The 20,069-nt window shown below is 28.4% G+C and overlaps 1 protein-coding gene and 1 long non-coding RNA gene across 2 annotated transcripts in view; both read right to left on the bottom strand.

Annotated features, from left to right (window-relative positions):
- Nucleotides 1-16,529, bottom strand: part of LOC136968208 (rho GTPase-activating protein 26-like) — a 60,537-nt gene extending 44,008 nt beyond the window's left edge. Inside the window, 1 exon segment of the mRNA XM_067262190.1 lies at nt 16,209-16,529. Within this exon segment, the coding sequence (XP_067118291.1) occupies nt 16,209-16,362 (154 nt within the window). The 5' untranslated portion in view covers nt 16,363-16,529.
- Nucleotides 1-20,069, bottom strand: part of LOC136968212 (uncharacterized) — a 208,931-nt gene that overhangs the window by 158,896 nt on the left and 29,966 nt on the right. The window lies entirely within an intron of this gene.

The following is a 20,069-nucleotide window of genomic DNA, read 5'->3' as shown; positions in this document are numbered from 1 at the left end:
GCGCTTAAACAACGAAACGCGCCTAACATCGTATCGCCATCGCGGTGTCAGTTCCACGCATGCGCCGCCCGCACCGTAGATTTATGATTTTCGAACATGCCAACATCTTTTTTGCGCGTTCGTAACGGAATTACCGGATGCCTGTTTTTGAATTCAAAAATTCTGTTCTCCTTAGAACATTCTGCACGTTCGTTTTTTAAAGTAATTCGTTTCACCTGAAGACGACGATAATAAACTCGTCGAAAGTGCTTGTGATAATAAAAAAGAAATAGTTTAACGCCGAAGTCAGTGAAGTTTCTCTACCAGAACCCAGTTAAAACTTGGCGTGAGTTACCAAATTTATTTTACAAAAGTACTTGCAATTTTTAATAAACACATATTTTTAACATTGGTTAGGTGTGATCTCTCTCCCATATAACATTCCCAGCATAAAGTGAAAATTGTTTTTATATTCAAATCCCTTTTGTAAACGAAACTTATTTCAAATTACCTTCAGATAACATGAAGTGACAGATATGGCTGCTAAATGAAACCTTTGTCCATTTGCACATACAATGTAAACCTGATTACAAATCATTTCATTGTATTCATTTCAATTTTTTATATCGTTTCAGTGTATTCATTATTGAAAATTTCTCATAAATAGTGACAAGCTTATCCCTTAACTCTTACATTCAACATTTGTATCTCATTGTGATATAACCCAGTCATCTAAATAACATTAAAATGCTACAAAAGACCTATTTGTATAGCAACTGATAATTTTAACTGAAAATAAAACTGTTGTTTAGATTAATCACAATACAGAAGAAACTAATACAGTATCAGAGAAGTAAATATGTAAATTGCAAGAAATTTCTTTATTTAACAGTAAAAAATGATAATTATAATGATTAGCAGAAATCAAGTAAAAATTGTTTTCTAATAAATCATATTTTATTTCTTATTAAAAATAACAGAAAACAGATTGTTTTATCAAATTCTCATATATTGAGTACTGGTAAGGATCACTGTATGTAAATTATAAAAAATAAAATGTATTGAAATTCCAAATTTTTCTCTTTATTAACTAAGTTTTAATTATACAGTTAAGTAAGCTTCGGAAAAATTTTTAACCTTCTAATCACTGTATTCAAAATCAATGTTGATGATAAATAATCTCTTAACGTGTTCATTCATAAACAATTCAAAGTATTTAAGTAATAAAAAACAAGAATTTAAAAAATATATATATATCTAAATCTTTCAATATTTTTTATTACGACAGTTTTCTACTGTTAGTTAATTATGGAGTCATTATTTCCAGATTTCATTGCATTTTATGTTAACCTTGGTTCTATTTTTAACATTTCATACATTTAGCTTAAGTAAAATAAATTTGGTAACTCACGCCAAGTTTCAACTGGGTTCTGATTAGAGAAACTTCACTGACTTCGGCGTTAAACTATTTCTTTTTTATTATCACAAGCACTTTCGACGAGTTTATTATCGTCGTCTTCAGGTGAAACAAATTATTTTAATTGAAAATAATTCGTTTCACCTGAAGACGACGATAATAAACTCGTGGAAAGTGCTTGTGATAATAAAAAAGAAATAGTTTAACGCCGAAGTCAGTGAAGTTTCTCTACCAGAACCCATTTAGCTTAAGTTTGATTATTATCATAATCATCAAAAGCAGAATAAAGCCATTATATATAGCTTACATTTGTAGAAAATGCATTATTTTAAATATTTCATTGTTATTTATCTATCCCAATTCATCGCATAAATGACGTTTCGTATAGATTAAGTTTTCATAAAAGTTTACATTTACCTTATATTTTAATCACAACTTTTACGTAATCATTTACCAAAATCTTAAATTTTGAAACGTTTTTCTCAATCTTTCTTTCAGTCTTTTAAAAATGAAAAATTAGTTAATTAATTAGCTGCGAATTTATGCAAAAATAAAATTTAGTCTTTAATATGATCTTTAATATAAAAATATATGTTAAAAAAAAAAATACGTTATTGAACTAACTGATAATGCAATTGTCATAAAAATTAGTATTTATTATACTCAGAAAAATGCTATTCATTATATTACATTTTGTATGATAAAAATATAATAAATTATACATATACACTATATAATGTTATAAAAATTTTTAATAGCCACTAACTCAAATAAAACAGATGATTAATACTGTTATGTTATATTTCATCTAATATTTGCTGACAGTGAAATACAAACACCTGCAGTAAGTTGACATGAGGTTAAATATTTAAGCCAATAACTAACACCAGCCCACAGAGAGACTGTTGCTTAACTATAATAATATATAAGAATTTTTTTATTTTAAACTTACTGTTCAAAATAAAATTCTTTATGCCTCAGATAGACAAATTTCTACCCCATATAAAAGTATAATATTATATAGAAAAGTATTTTTTTCTGTTTTATATGTTAGTAAAAATTTAAAAAAAAATAGTTAAGTAATAAAAAATGATTTATTACATAAAAACACTATTGAAAATTTCATTTATTAAAATTATCTGTACTTTGAACAATCACTATACAAGTGAAAAAGTCAAATGTATTTATTGACCAGACTATGTCTGGTCAATAAATACATTTCTATGTCTCGTTTATAAAATCGCGGTGCTGTAACGGCTGGACACCTTAGAGGTATGAAGGAGTACACATCAGGAGTTGCAATATGGCACAGAGTATTTGGTGCATAAATGATGCGCACACAAAAAAAAATCCAGACTTGTAGGTACTCAGGGGACAGAGAACTGAGTCAAAATAAAATACAAAGTAGCGACACTCTTTCTACAAACAGGTGCTAGTGTGAGATTTGTGCATGCATTGCTCATTGGGAAGTTGTAAATGCAAATGCAAAATCAAATTTTGACAAACGAATCTTTGAAAAAACCCATTTACCTGTCCTGTGTTATTCTCAACATATCTCTGGTCGCAACCTGCTGACCTTGATCGATTGACCTGAGATATCTCATTTCAGCATCAGAATGTTTTTGAAACTAGATGGCACTAGTCGTTATAATTTTATATTAAAACTAACTTCCAAAATATAATTTTTCTTTTCTTTTTACATTTATTAATGTGTATATATTTTGTTTGTGCAAAATAAAAAATAATTTTGGATGATACAATAGCCACGATTATTTTTTCAAAAACGAAAATTTTCGTTAGGTATCGACAAAAATTCAACCCAGGGTGACACGCAATGAAGAGAAATGTTTGACATTGGATAGATTAATTTCACCAAAAATGCCTCATGGATGACCTCATGGTCGTGGCTAAGAACAGCGAAGTTTGAACGATCGCACTCAAAACCAGCGATACCAAAGAAGATTGGAGAATGAGAACAAGACCTGCCGTGAGTGTCAAAGTGATCCCGCTTAGTAGTGAGTCTCCGAGACATAGTCTCATCCCAAAAATGGCCTTGCCATTTTACTTGTTTTCAATTAACAGCTTTTCAAGGCATTTCACATAGATTAAACAAACTGTTTCACAGAGGAATAGGTTCCAAATACCTATAACAGATTCAAATATAGATCTTTTGTCTTAAAATTTGATTTTTAAAAAAACTTGTAATTTGTACACAAGGATGTTTCCATAAGCAAAAGGTGCCCTAATAGGTTCTTCTGTGCAGAACTCTGCTTAAACTTTATAAAAGTCATAATAGTAAAAAAAAAGAAAAAAAGATATAGTAGCAATATTCTGAAAACTTGATGGCCTCATAATATGGAAAACAGAAAGCTATAAAATAGTTTTTAACAAGAATTAAATCAGAATGTAATAGGATTATGTTGGAAGTGGATAAAGTCAACAAAAAGAAAGTTAACTAGCTGGACATTGCCCTTGGTATCAAATGGAAAAAGTTCATTATATCTGTCTACAGAAAACCCATATGGAATGCTTTAGTTTACTTATCAAATTAATTAGGGATGTTACAAAGGCCTACAGTCTACCATCTAAACTTATCTGGAATATAGCGAAATGAGTGCAAAAAGTGTATTAACACAACAAAGCAAGAGGTTTGTCAAAGTAATGAAAGTGGACACAGCAAAGGTATTTACACACATCAAGAGAAGGACTACTACAATAGTTAAAACTCAGATAGCCCACAATATAAAAGGACCAGGAATCAGAGGCAGCTGATGTGAGAGAATCAAAGAAGTGGAGTGTACAGAATTCCAGATGAAATTGATGAAATAGGTGACACAAAGTGGTATATAGTCAGCACATGTCAAACACTTGGTAATAGGGTAAAAGAACATTTAGAAAACTTAAAAAAGGAAAGGCAACTACAGCTCTTCATTTGGCATTCATTCTTCATTAAAAAAACAAAGTTAGAAGGAAAGAAGCAAGAGTAATTGTGTCTGACTTTTAGATTATTATGTTAGAAACCATGAAAGAACTAGCAATAGCCACTAATTCTACCTCAGTTTTAAGTAAGAAATACAAAGAGATTGAGTTGAATCCACGAATGTGGCTCTTGACAACAGTTAGTCACCTTAAAAAACATGGCACTCTGTAACGGACACTTGGTACATGTGCTTGTCCGAGTGGCTAGTGGCGCAAAGCTATTGTTTGTGGGATTATGACTAAACACCCCTAAGGCAGAAGACCCCTAGCTCGGCAACAGAAGTCGTCGCGATAGTAATCCTGCGCGGTACGAGAGGAACTGTAGGGTCAGACATTTTGTTACTTGGTCCCTGGTTGTGAGGACGTTGATGAGTGTGGAGCAAGAACGAACATATACCCCAGAATAGATTCGAACCTTGGGGTATGGACTCTCGAGTATCGACAACCCTGAACTTGTACTTGGCTAAGATTCCCGTTAGCCGTAACACACTCATAAAACATAACTTGAACATTAATCATAGCAATTTGTGTTAAACATATAAATAAATTGCTAATTTTGATTATATAATATCATTATTTACTTAAACTTTTATTTTATTACTATTTTATTAATTTGTTAGATTTAGAACATTTTATTTTCATTTTTAAACAGAATTTTAAAATGGAATGAGATTATGTTCAAATTTGTTAAAAGTTCTCGAAACATATGTTATTTGGGAGGTGGAAATCTTTTGTCAACTGACAGTTCCAATAATATGTAAAATAAATTTATTAATTAATAAAATAATAACCTTATTCCTATGTTCTGTGTTTGAAACAATTCAGGTGTTCAATCTGATGATATGAAAAACATCTCAAAAAACATTTAATCAAAAATAAATACATTTAACTCTGAGTTGTGTAATAATCCTTCAAAGTAAAATAGAGTTGCTTATTAGTAGTACATACAGGGTGTCCAAAAAAGATCTACATTATAATAAATGGATTGGCTATGGGAGACCAACACCCTGGTCTCCTAGATTGTCTGAAATAACCTCACTGGATTTCTTTACTAGTAACAATTATTCACATAAACTTATGAAATGTGTTATTCTTTCTTCCTAAGTAGTAACGTGTTCCTAATGTTACTACTTAGAAAGAGAGAATACCCTTGCATCTCCAATGTTATACAAGAAATACTAAACAACACCTGGCAGGAAATCAGATTGGGCATTCTTCATTTGGCATTCATTCTTCATTAAAAAAACAATGAGTTAGAAGGAAAACACCCTCAATTTTTGTAACAAAAAGCTTTTTTTAGTTAATCTTTCTTTTACTGCAAACCACATATTGATAGACTGCTTCGGTTTTTAAATGAATTTTATAATATAGATCTTTCTCGAACATTCTATATATCTAGGTTATTTGTCACATTGCATAAAACAATTTACAAACACATGAGATGAAATAAATGGAATCCAAACCCAGTTAAAAATTCTTGACATGTTTTTTAAAGTAGTCTTACTGCTATGCTTTACAATTTAGAGAATTTGCTTATAATAATTAGCAACTTCAATGTAATTCTACCATGTCTGGACTGGAGACTGGAGAAAATAAATTTATTTACTATACAATACTTTAAAAAATGAAAACAAATGAAAAACACAACCACTATAGACCAGAAAAATATTTTATGAATATAAATGATAATAATTGCCAATGAAAATTGAAGAAATACAAGTAAAAGTTTGACTTCACTGCCAGTAGTCTGTTTACTACAAACCCCCTGCTGAGCAATTTGTGCAGGAAAACTGGTTTTTGGTCTTGAAGTGGTAGTGTCAATATGATCTTGTAGAAAGAGATGAGAGAGTTAATGGAGAGGGAAATGTAAAGTTGTTAAATGTAGTTTTTGCTTGTTATTTTAGTATAAGTTGATAATATAACTGTATCCTACTGTTTTGAAATTTTCTTATGTATAAATTTTAAAAATTCTATAATTAATCAAATAAAATGCATTTCTTGTTAAAATATACTTTTTAAATGATTCTTTTTTCCAATAATAATAAAATTATGTTTTTTATAAAAAGTTTCTAATGAGTTTTTAATGAGATAGACAAGAGTTATCTGATGACCCAGATTTTGAAAATAGGCAGGAAAAAGGTTTATACAGCAGCAATAATGTTAATATCTAATGTAAGAATTACATACAAGTGGCACTTTATTTGCAATTTATACTAAAATATCAATTTCAAATTTAAAAAAAAAAATTAAAGAACAACCTTTCATATCTAAACAAACATTATTATTAACTGAATTATCTCAAAAATTCAATTGATATTTAAACAACACACATTTATTATAAGTCACAAGATTTATTCATTTATTTATTTACTTATATGAATACCTCAAAGCCCAATGATTACCTAATTAAACTGAGCTAGAATACCGCTACTACTAATTATTAAATACTGAATAATTTGGCACTAGAGATAGGTAGACATTAGGCACCAGCTCTTATTAAAATTAATATTTATTAAGTAATTTAGAAAATTCTAGAGGAAAAGAATTGGCCCAGAGTGGGACTCAAACCTGCAACAGCCATGAGGTTGTGCAGGTTGGTAAATACGTTATGAAAAACGTTTATTTTGTTCTTGAAATTTTCTGCAGGTTATCCAGTATTATACACTTGACAATACAGTATTTATAAGTCTTGTTACTCTTAAATAATTAATTTATGAAGTTGATAAAGTATAGTGACATCATGATCAAAATACACAATAATAGAAAATGGGCTCACTCTTCAGATCCTTTCAAAGTGGAAGAGCAAAATAAGATTAAGAAGCTTAAGACAAAGAGCTTTAAAAAGCAACTGTAAAAAAATTAAAGAAAAAATGAAATCAAATTATTTATTCATAGAAATAAAAATGAGAATGAGGAAGAAATTAAAGAATATGATAACAAGGATTAAAAAAGAGATGAAAGTAACACAAAAAATGAAAAAATAGTAGTAAAAGATACAGTTTGTTCCATCAGATAATTCAGTCATTTAAAAACTATGGTCACTAAAAAACCTAGTATCCAGCAGAGAAGTACAGAGGTGCTAATGTTTTCAGCCATGTTGAATGGTCATCATCAGGATTAACATGGGAAAAAATGTTATCATTTCCAAACTTCTCTGCTGGTTTTTTATTGGCTTTAGTTCAAGTATACCCAGTTTTTGGAGTGGTAGCGATCATTTAAAAAAGAGTTGTTACAAAAGATTAAAGAGTTGAAAACAAAAAAGGAAATGTAAGTGCTCAATATCGTGTATTTTAAGTTCTCTAGAGACATTCAAATATAAATTTAATATAAATGTAAATTCAGAAAAATTATCAAATTTGTTAAATACAATGAAATGTCAGAAATCTGAACTAATTGGGGTTGGACCCATCTGGATTTTCTATTTGTCTAGATTTTCAAATATACACATTTTAATTAGTATCCATTTTTTGATGACCAAATCTGGATTTTTGACACTACTGTATTTAGTATTTTTCTGATTTGTTCTCTAAACAATTGTTATTTTAATCAGTTTCTTGATATAATTTATACAGGAATTGAATGAAGTTTTTTTTATGAACTTTTTAATGACAAAAATCAGGTTTCTAATTTTATCTAGCAGTTGTTTTACATATTTAAATACAGGAAATAACAACTATCATACTCAAAAAAGATTCACTAGCAGATCAAATACAACTCTCCCAAGAGTATTTGTCTGACAGAAAATTTACACTTAAGAAAATAAACAAGTAGCATTTGCAAAAAAATTAACAGTTTTATTTTTCTTAGAAAAGATACTTTATAAATGAAGCTTATTACACTATCAATAACTGTTAAAATTATATAAATGGTTTTTTAATCCCTTTTATCTTTTAAAGGAAAACCAGTTTTCAGAAGAAATCAAATTCAAATCAACACCGGTTGTAATATATTTCCATAAAATATAAACAACAGGGACAACGAATTTTATATAAAAAGGAAACAAAGTTAGCCTTATTTTATTTTTAAATATTAAATATCAGCAATTCCATTTCTCTTTGATATATTTATTAATATAATCAGCAAAACCATGTATGTGTTTATATAAAAGTGATAAAAATTTGTCCAAGGCTTCTGCAGTTGTAAATATAAAAATATTAAAAAAAATTGTAGAAATTATCTACAATTATCTTGAACAGCACAAATTTGATACTTCTGATTGCAAATAAGATAGAGAATTTTGTTTTGTGATAAGACAAGATTTTCGGAAATAATTTTTACACAAACGAAGCATGGAGTTTCGGTTTTGAAATAAAAAGTTAGATCTACGCTTTCTTTTCTATTGTTAGTAATTTAATTTCTCTGTACTGATGCAATATCTCCAACATTGCTTTTGAGGTCAAACTGTTCAAGGAAGAGTGGATAGTAAGGTTACTGATCAATAAAATTACCTTTCATTTTATTTAAAAAAAATATCATCCTCTCATATTTAATCTAAATTATTTACATCTTTATTATTGATACCTGATTACAAAAATATAGAATTCAATAATTTTTATTTTGTATTAAACAAAGTTTATATAATAAAACTTTATAGAACTTTACAGAATTTACATACAAATTTTAGTTACAAAAATATCAACTTAAACTGATTTAGAATAGATGAAGACAATTATATTGGTGAATCAATTTATCAGTATTATTTTCTGAAATTTCAGTAATGCAATAAAATCTTTATTCATTTATTTAAACTTTAGTAATTTAAGATTTTATCTTGATTATTATATTTAGACATAACCGTACTCGGTAACTTACGGCACTGGCTGGAGACAACTCAGCGCCTATGACCTATAACTCCCACAATGGCATCTACCTCAGCACGATATATATCATTGGGTTATAATTGAATACACAAACATCCAAACCTGATATTTATTATATTTAGTATTATATACTGATTATTATATTTATTTATGTAATTTAATTGGAAATTTTAAATTACCAATCACATTATATTATATATTAAATATGCTTTAAATAAATACAATTAGTTCACATTTTTATCATTTTTTGTTCAATAAATAAAGACTCAATAATAATAAATTTAACTATTACTATTATTTTAAAATCTAAAATAAATAAATAAATAAAGAATTAAACTTCTAAGTTATAGCGACAACTTCAATATCATTCTAAAAACAGCCTTAAACAAATATTTAATTCCGACCAATCTGATAAGTAAAAAGATATTAAAATTTTACGAACTAAAATCATAAAAATGAAAAAAAATTCCTTTAACACAACAGTATCATCATTACAAATGTATTTATTATGTAGTTTCATATTTCTGGTAAAATTTAATAAGAATTTAATGACTGATTGACTTAGCACTATTATTTCAGTATCAAAAGCAAGATTTTATACCATCGGTTCACTCTAGTTTTTAAAATTTATTACACAATATTAAATAGGAATCATATTTCACATGATTTATATAATCATTGTTCTAAATTCTTTTATATATAACAACAACAACATCTCATAACCCAATCTAAATGATTTGCTGAATTATTTGGATATTTTTGGGCTAAATTAATAATTAGTTACTCGTTAATTTGACTGGAGGTAGGCGGTTATTGCAGTCGTCTCGTATTAATTTTAATGATTATAATAATTCCAGAAATTTCTAAATTTAAAAATTTATTTATTATACTTATTAAAAATTAACATGAGATGACGGCATAATCGCTTACCTCTAGTCAAATTAATTAGTAATGAATTATTAACTTAGCGTTAATAATAGCCTGATAATTCAGAAAAATCGCTTGGATCTAAATTATTCTGTCTAATTATTATACAAGAAAATGTTTAGCAACCTTGTTAAATATTTATTATAATAATAACAATAATATTTTAAACACGCATTTACATTTTTAGAATTAAACTTTCATTGTGTCACCAAAGCTAATCTTATCTTATTATTTCTCAAATAGATTATTATATGCAATACCAAATTAAATGCTGAAGAGGAAACAACGAATAAATAACAAAACAAAAGTACACATTACAATTAAAAAAAACTACTTTAACAACTCAAAATGATTAATTAATCTTAGAAGTTTATTTTGTCTAAAAAGAATAAAAAAATGAAATTATTTTTATAACCACCAAACTATATTTAATCATTTAATCACAATTTGATAAAAATGTATCTACAAAAGTTTGTATTTATCATTTATTAATAGGAATTATGAAATATAATCATGATCATTTAACTACAGTTTGTTTAGGAAACAAAAATGAAAAGTATCTTGTTAAATCAAAAACAACAGCTCGGTATTTTTCTTCTCTAATCATTGAAATAATAAATATTCTTATCATATTTTCACTCTGTTAGAATTAATATAAATATTAAAAGCAACTGATTTCTGAATTATATATAAGCAGACAGTCCTATTAAACAGTATAATACCCAGTTACCACCAAACAATACAAACAGATAAATGCTGGGCAATGATATGAATTTGTCATTTGGGTTTTTTTAAAATAATTTTGCAATAAATATATTGCTATAGTTGAAAGATAAAAATAAAAATTTTGTAACAAATTATATATATTGTAGTTTAAACTAATTGAATATAATAGTAACTAAGCTAGTAAGATGAAAATACACTATACACAATGTCATGAGGAGAGAACAAGAGAGTTCTATCTCACAGACAATTTTACAGAATAATTTAAAGTTTTGCTATTGCTTGAAGATAGAACCAAATTATCATGTCCAAAGCTTGCCTCTAGGCCTCTACTGCTCATAAAATGAGCAAACTCTGTGTTAACAGAAAGATAGTTATCTAAATAACAGATTTACAGTAAAAAAAAATGTAGACAGAACTCCGGTTTACATCTCACATGTGTACGTTGATAAAATCTTTAGATTTTATTAACAAAATTTAATAATTTAATCAATTTGTCACTAATAAAAGCTTAATTATCTATTGAATTAGCATAAAAAAACTTTGGTAAATACTAATCGAACATGGTATAAAAAAAAAATATATATTACTCTGAGAAAATTTTCATAATCATATGTTTGACTTTGGAAGGCTGAGAACTAAATTATCTTGAATAAACAAAAAGCAATAAAATAAATATTCTGAGGTCAGATAACTGAAGCTGATTCCCAACTATGCTATTTTTTTGAAATGATAAAAGTTAAAAAAAAAAATCTCTAAATTATATTTTATTATACAACAAAAAAAACTTTGTAATGATTATTTTAGTATATAAATTCATTAAATGTGAGCAGAATTAAGCATTTTTTGGGATAATAAATATAGAATTTGTATTGTTTCAAACTTCTAAAAAGCCATTTATAGTTAAGCATAGTTTTTTTTTATCTAAAAACATTGAAAACCAAAATAATTACTAGAAAAAATCCTATTATTTCATGTTTTATTAAATTTTGTTAATTTAACTTCATGTAATTACATAGTTCACATTCGTTAATACACTAGTCTTTAACTTGCTTAATATTAACAATTAAACTCAGATAAATTGATTCTAATGGAATGCTGAAGTTTTTATACGAATTTACAAAACTTCCTGGTAATATTGCTCGTTAAATCAATATCGAGTTCTGTATTTAAATTTTAAAGCTGCAAAATTTAATATTGTTTAATTTAAGATAATAATTGATAAAAAGTTTTTAGTTCAAATATAGCAACTAAAATATATTCAACCCCACAGAAAATTGAAGATTTTAAACTAAGGAATTATTTTTCATAGATAAAGTTTTTATTAAATTAAATTCACATCTAGCAATTTACAGAAAATAACTAACATTTTATTAAATTAAAATTTTAATAATATATTTTTTTAGTTTATCAGATCAATGAATAGCATAAAATTTATTTCAATTTTATTTTATTGCATGTATTTATCTAAATTATTAATTCTGATGGGGAATTATAGAATAATAATATGTATACAATTCTTAGTAATTACTAAATGATCAGTTGTTAATAAACTGCTATTTATCCATCAGCAAATTTTTTAACACGCAAGCTAATTTCTGTGGCTATAATATAAATACTGTAGTAGCAAAGCTCAGGATTAAACTACATTTATAAGCTTGCAAGCACATGGAAATGACAAAGCACATAAATAAATTCCAAATGTATCTGAATAATAATTAAAATATTTGTTTTTATAAATATAAAAGTTCCTAAAAATAGTTAATACCAGAAAAATAATATTTACAATACACCATAATTTTATTTTTTTCTTTTTAAACACATGTTTTTATTCCATAATATGTCAATATTAGAAATGAATTATGGTATTTGAATTTTGATCCATTTTCAATCGACTCGTATTACAAGTTCAGTCATTGTAATTTGAACACAAGATTAATTTAAAAATTTAACTAATATCTTATTATATAAGTTAGTAGTTATTTTTATTTACATGATACTTTTATTAATAGTTAACAGGATTATTATTTAATAGTATTTATTACTAAGTAAATATTAACATACTATAATTCAAATTTACTTTATCATTAATTATTATACATCAAATAATTTACAAACATACAATGAAAAGTTCGTACATTAAATAATACAAATTCAGCTCATTATTTTAAATGCTTCGATTGCCAATTTAACATAAAAATTCTGATTTTGACATTTAAAAAGTATATAATTAAAATCTTTATTAATTTCAGAACAATTCAACCAGCAAACTTCATTGTAGTGATAATATACAGGTATTATTTTCATTATATGTTAGTACATAATTAAATTGTAATCAACAATTACAGATGATATTAAACTGTAGGCCTAGAACAAAATCTTTCGGTTTGATCATTATTATTCATCATACATTTCTGTTAAAATATTTATCCTAATATAGCTTCATTAAAAAAAAGGAATTGCATTAAGAAAACAATTTTCTACATTTCCTTTTTTTCCAGGAAGTCTGCTTTATATCAATCAAATTACGGATTTCTCTTAGCACATATTTTGAATTTATCATGCAATATTCATTTCTTGAATAATAATGAGCTATATTAATAGAACATTCAATGCACATCTATTAGATATTATACAGATATTTATTTTTCTATACATATTTCTGTAGTTTATTTTTAATTTGTTAACATTCTGAAAAGTTATTCTATTTGGACTTTTCCTATACATTTTTTGATATTTTTTTGAGATGAAGTTAAATCTATACTAACTGTATATGGATTTTCTTTTATTATTACTCTTATTATCAATTAACTAGATCAATAAAGTAGGCTAAGTAGTTAAATCATTTCAATTTTTAAGTATGACAACTAATTTTTTTGTCAAAAATTACTTTCAAATGGGTTGTTATATATTTGTTTATGTACACAGTGTATGCACTTTATATATATATAAGCATCAGCCCATTTAGCATCAATTATCAGTTAGTGTCACCAGTTTTTGATGTCCTGAGAGGAACTCTATATTTAGTGTACATTTAACTCTGTTTAAGGAGAACCTAATTAGTGGTTATGTCAACTTTTTCTCTAGTGAAAAGTATATATATATATAGTATACTAAGTACTATCAGTTAACATCAGTGACCTTCCACATACCTGACAGAATTATTATTGCTTTCAGAATATTTTAACAAAATAAAGAAACAACTGAATTTGCTTATACTTAAAATTTCAATATTTTTCAGTATTTCAACCCTTAAAAGGCTGTTCCACAGAAGCTAACACTAACAAGAATCCAGTATATTGTAAACACTGTAGTAATAATTATTAACCGAGTTTATACAATTATAAATCCATTCATTACTTTATCAGTAGAATAGAATTTGTTAAAATATTTATAATTTATTTATTTTAAAAATGCATCAAACCATTTATGCTGGCATTTAAATTCAAATGACATATAATTAAAATTTTTATCATCATTAAATTTATTTTCTTAGTTATTAAAGTATATTTTATTAGCAAATTCCATTATGTAAAATAATTATATTGAAATAAAATTAAATTTAAATTAATAGTTTCGTAGAACTATTATCGTAAAATTGTTATTCATTTACAATGTAAATCAATTAATTAAAATGAATAAACTTTGCTAGATAATTGTGAAACAGCATTATTTCTATGGATCGTATCTGACAATTTATTAACCGTTTTTCATCTTTTAAAATTTATTATTCATACTAAGTCCATGAAACAAATTTTTGTTATTTTCCTATGTTAAAGTAGCTTGTCTGATTGTAGTCTGCTAGCTTCCAAAGAATATGTCCTGTATACTGAAACTAGGTCATGTTTTATATATGCATAATGTACAAATAATTGAAATGACTTTTCCATAAAATTAATTTGTGGAAAATATTATTAAACATAAAAATATTTAATTATTTTTACAATATATTTAAAAACTAAACAATTTACAATAATCTATTAATTTGCTTCACTTATCTAATTGCTATTCATTTATCCTTCAAGATTAAAAATAAAAACAGATTGCAATTATTAAAACATGTATAAATAAACTACTTGTTTGACTAAATTATAATTATTATTTGAGAACATACTATGTAAAATATTTAATATATATAAAATTTTGTACCATCAAAATAACTTGTAGTATATATACAGGTGAGAGTTTTTGAAAAGACTAATATGTATAAACAGTTGCATTGTAATCTTACTGTGGAGTTTACCACAGTAAATCATATTTTTATCAATATGTATTCTACCAAATGCAAATGCACCAATTTATTTATACAGATTTTTTTATACAAAAGTATTTACATTGGTTTCTCTGCTACGAAGCATGTTAAAATTCATGAAAAACAGAATTATTAATATTTTCAGTTAATGTTACCTATGGTAGTGAACACGGCGGCTCGTCTCTGAAACAGTGAGAATGCAAGTTCTAACCTAACCAATTCTAATAAATTACCATAATTATTGCCAACCAAATTATTAGAATAGGGGGTAATTTATTAAGATTGGTTAGGTCAGGTTAGAACGTGTGTCCCCACTGTTTCAAAGACGAGCCGCCACGTTCGCTACCATAGGTAACATTAACCATATTTTCCTTGGGTGGCCAATTAGATTATTATTGATTCTTAATAGCAACCAGACTCATCCATTTAACTTCCTATTTCTGTAGCTGTTCTCCAATAAGTACAGATGTAGACACTTATAATGATGCACTATTTTACCAATAAAACTTATTTATTAAATTACTTATCAATACAATACGAGAACCTAAATGGATACCCAATTAATATGGTCAGTATGAAGAATCAATGATTATGGGGTTTGGTTTGGTTTATTGGTTACAGTAACAGGACATTTGTGCAATCTGGTCCCCGTTTAGGTATTACTAGCGTGAAGAAAACCTGGAAAACTCCCCGTCGGCTGGGTGCGAACCCCGGACCGACGACCGGCGTTTTATCCGCTTGGCCATCGACGGACACATCAATAACAACGAAGCTGGTTATTTTTACGACGGCATCGTGAATTAAAGGTACAGACTAGCATTTCGTATCAGTAATTTCTTGATGCAGAGTATTTATTTATGCATTCATGTATGGAAATTTCACAGCTCGACATTTCTACCGGATATGACATTTTGCAATTCAAATATCCTGTTAAACGACCGTCGGATGCGAGCAGCGAACACGAGGAATGGGTGATAACGCATTTCCCGCGAAGTCGCCCGCGCTCCAATAAATAATAAACAACACGATTACTCGAAATTGTTGCCCGTTTGATGGCCATTACGATACAATAAACGCATTTTGTATACCGGTTAATAAAAGGCTAACTCACTTTTGGCAGCACCGAGAAGTTCCTTCACCTCTCGGATAAGACCTTTGATCGCCTGACTTGTCTTGTCCAGCTCCTTTTCGTGGGCGTGAAGTTTTTCGCGGAAGTAAGGACTGTCCGTCAGACATTCTGTAAATTCTAAAGGCTGAAGACCCATATCGTTGTTCTTTCGTTATAAATTAGCAAATAATTCCTTCTATGTACAAAACGACATAAACTAAAAAACTGAACGAAACTAACATCTCTACATCGGTAGTTTAAGAAATTACTGCTGGGCGACGTTAAAGTCACTCTCGTCGGTTAAGTGTTGCCAACCTTTTTAATCTATATACGCAATCGAAGCTGTTTGAACTTTTTAATATTGGAATTTAAAAAAAAAAAAACTAAATTAAATTAAAATGGTACTGATTATTATGCATTTTAATTTTCATTTTTAAAAAGTGATTAATCAAAATAAATTACCTATATTTTATTTATTTTTTTCTTTAACTCTTTCCGTCGTGTGAGTACTAACAAGGTATCTTATAGCAAGCCCATTATGGGTTCGGCCAGGCCCACAATGGGGCGGTCGGATAGTGAGAAATGGGGCCCGACATATCCGGACGGTTCATATCCCAAAAAATTCTTATGATTTTCCGACTCATCGGGATTCGATCCTGGATCTTGCAAAGCTACAAGATGTAATCTTAACAGCTTGGCCATTTGGCCACATTTTATTGAAATAAAAGATTGTTATTAAGGTTCTATTTTTATTTATTTAAATAAAGTCATTTTGTTTTATAATACAATATAACGTTACAGACGGTATTTAATTATAAAAAAAAAACAATATTTCAAAGACAGTTTGAATTACGTAACATCTTTTATAGTATGATATTTTGTTAAATATAATTTTTATCTAACTTTTCACATCTGTCTTTATAACAGATTCATCAAGGCTTAGCAATGAGCATCAACAGCGGGATTAACAACCATATTGGTCTGTTATAATTTTGGAAACAGTAGTCGACGTTTGATTATTGTATTAATTTTGTTATCTCTGTGTTTGGTCTTTGCGGATTTCTAGGCTGTTCTTAAAACTTTCTGACGACTCAACCCATTCTGAAAGCTAGATCTATCAGATCAGCAAGGTAACGTCTTAGTTGCCTCAATAGCCGCACGCTGAAGGTATCAGCTTACTTCTCTAGGACCCGGGAACGAATCCAATAGGACGGGTGGAAAACCCCCAGGAATTTTTTGTGAGTAGTTTCCTGGATATAAATGACCCCGTCCCTCACCACCTATCGCTTCATTGTGAGTCTAGCCAAAACCGTTGTATTAGTGCCCACAGAGTAAAAGAAAAACAAATCTAAGGAAAAGTCTTTACATCCGACAATAAAATCAATCTCACCTGTATTCGTTAAATATTGATGAATTCGAATTCAATACATTATATTGATGAATATCCACAAGATTACGAATATTCCAATACAGTAGTTATGATAGAACAGACCCGATGAAAATAATTCGATTGTTTTAAACTAATCATAGGAAGTTGACCACAAGGCACAAACTAACGGACTCCGCATATTTGAAACAGGTTTAAAGATACCTCAAATGTAATGTTTGAAGATCCTTTCATTGTAGACCAATCGAGCACATCGGTTCTAGTAAAATGAGAATATGGTGCACAAGTTCCTGGTCAAAATCATATTTTATTTCATAGTAATTTTATAGATTATAAAATACAATTAAAACGGATGTTCCTAGAAATAAAAATTGTACTAAAATATAGAATTTATCTTTTTAAACATTTTAAAATAAAATTCAAATAATAATTTATTCAATAGAGATATGCTTGAGAACTCTTAATGTGAATCCTCAAAACTGAATAAAATTATAATTTATGAAAACATTGTGTAGAATGTAATCATCGAAAAGGTTGGTAAAAGCGTTGGTAGGTAATGATCTGGCGTAGCGGAATACAATGTTCCATTTATATCTATTTCTTTTAACTCATTTGCCATGACGCATGACGCATTGAGAAGACAGTTTACATGCTCATCGTAAATTCAGCGAGACCCACAATGGGAGAGACCAGATGTTGAGAATTGAGCCCGACACAATCCAAGACAGACAACCCATGAAAATTTCTGGGATTTTTTGATTTTCCAAGGTGTCAGCAACCTCTGAGTGATCCGGGATCAGAATCCGGGCGGGCAGTATCCTGGGAATATTCTTATGGGAGGTTAGTCTCGGATGTGTCTGGCCCATCCCTCACTACCTGGTCCCTATTGTATTAACTATTTGTACTCAGGGCGAATCCAAGTTAGTTACAAGGCTACAATAATAAATGTCTAAATATGGCCCTGGCTACAAGAGCTTAAGCCCTTCCCATTAACGCAAAAAATTAAAGTTTGCTTGTTCAAACTTTAAAATACCCGGATCCCGGATACCCAAAGCGATAGGCCATTAACTTAACCGCTTGGCCATCCGGTCGACCATCAATTTCTGAGATATCAGCAATCATTACACCACAGTCTACACGATTACTCATAATTAATAATAAAAATAGAAAAAATTACTTGATTAGATTATTTGAAATATTCGCAAACATGAACGTTAGAATAGCATGAATACAACGTGTTTAGCAATGTAATGAAAGTGTTTGGATCATCTGTAGGTCTGTGTTATATTACACACGACATTAGTGGCAATATCAACATATTTTTTAAATCATAAAGTGAAAATTGCTGTTTTGTTTGCGTAATAATTATTCCGGAATAAGAGTAAGATAAGATAAAGACCTATAATTATTATACTTTCCTGATTTCACATAATTCAGACGAAGAAACGATGAATGATGCTATTCGATACAGCTAGTAAGGATGTATGGTGTCATTTAACAATATTTCATTTGATACTGTCTGTTTTCTTCATTACATGAATTCAAAAATAATTTTTACAAAGAAGGGTTTTTATTTTAGAAAACAAAAATGAAAATAATTAACACACGCTGGAGTATGTTTATACTTTTATACGTTTCACATTTATACTCCTTTTACTATTTAGGGACCGTCCATAAATTACGTAAGATATTTTGGGGTGGGTGGGGGTCAAGGATTTCTTACTCGGGTAGGAGGGTAATAGATATCGTCTTACGTAATATTCTTATTTTTTGATCTCGTTGAGTGGTGGCGTTTTGAATTTGGCGGTTTCTATTAAGAACCTTCATTGTACTAATGCCATCAGGTGTGACGTGATAGAGTAATAACGCTAGCAGACTCACTCTCTACACATTTTTTATCATGGAAGAAAGGCCGTGTAGTTGTTTCTCTCTCGTTTTTTTTTTTTTTTTGTTTTTTTTTTATTTGAATAATTGCACCATTCCTATGAGTGTATAACACTAAGAATGCATAAACCAAAATACATGATACAAAGTAAACATAAAATTAGTATTCGGATTTTAGTAAAAACTAAAAAGTAAAACTAGAAAATTAGAAATTATAAATAGTCTTATCTTCCATTTTTTTAAACATAATTGTAAAAAGCATCAAACAGTGGCTTCAGAACAAGCTTATCGAGTGGATATGACCACCTGAAACCAAGCTTAAAGATTTCTAATTTCAGAAGAAGTCTGTGAGGATCCGAACGGGGGTCGACTGGGAGGTCCGAAAGGGGGATATCAATCGAGAATTTAAAGAGCTCCTTTTCAGACGCGAATAGGAGAGATTAGATGTCTCAATCGAACAATAGATTTTTTGTGTATATTATTCTAAACAATGGGAAGGAATAAAGTCGAGGAAAACGCGACTGAAGAGGAATCATATTCAGTCACGACGTTGACCTCTTCCGCGCCCTCCATATGGTTTCGAATTGTCACCA

Source organism: Centruroides vittatus, unplaced genomic scaffold (assembly GCF_030686945.1).
Source record: "Centruroides vittatus isolate TY-2023 unplaced genomic scaffold, ASM3068694v2 contig_1416, whole genome shotgun sequence".
NCBI classification, from domain to species: domain Eukaryota; kingdom Metazoa; phylum Arthropoda; class Arachnida; order Scorpiones; family Buthidae; genus Centruroides; species Centruroides vittatus.
Note: the sequence above shows the minus strand (reverse complement) of the source record. Positions and strands in the feature narration are given on the sequence as shown.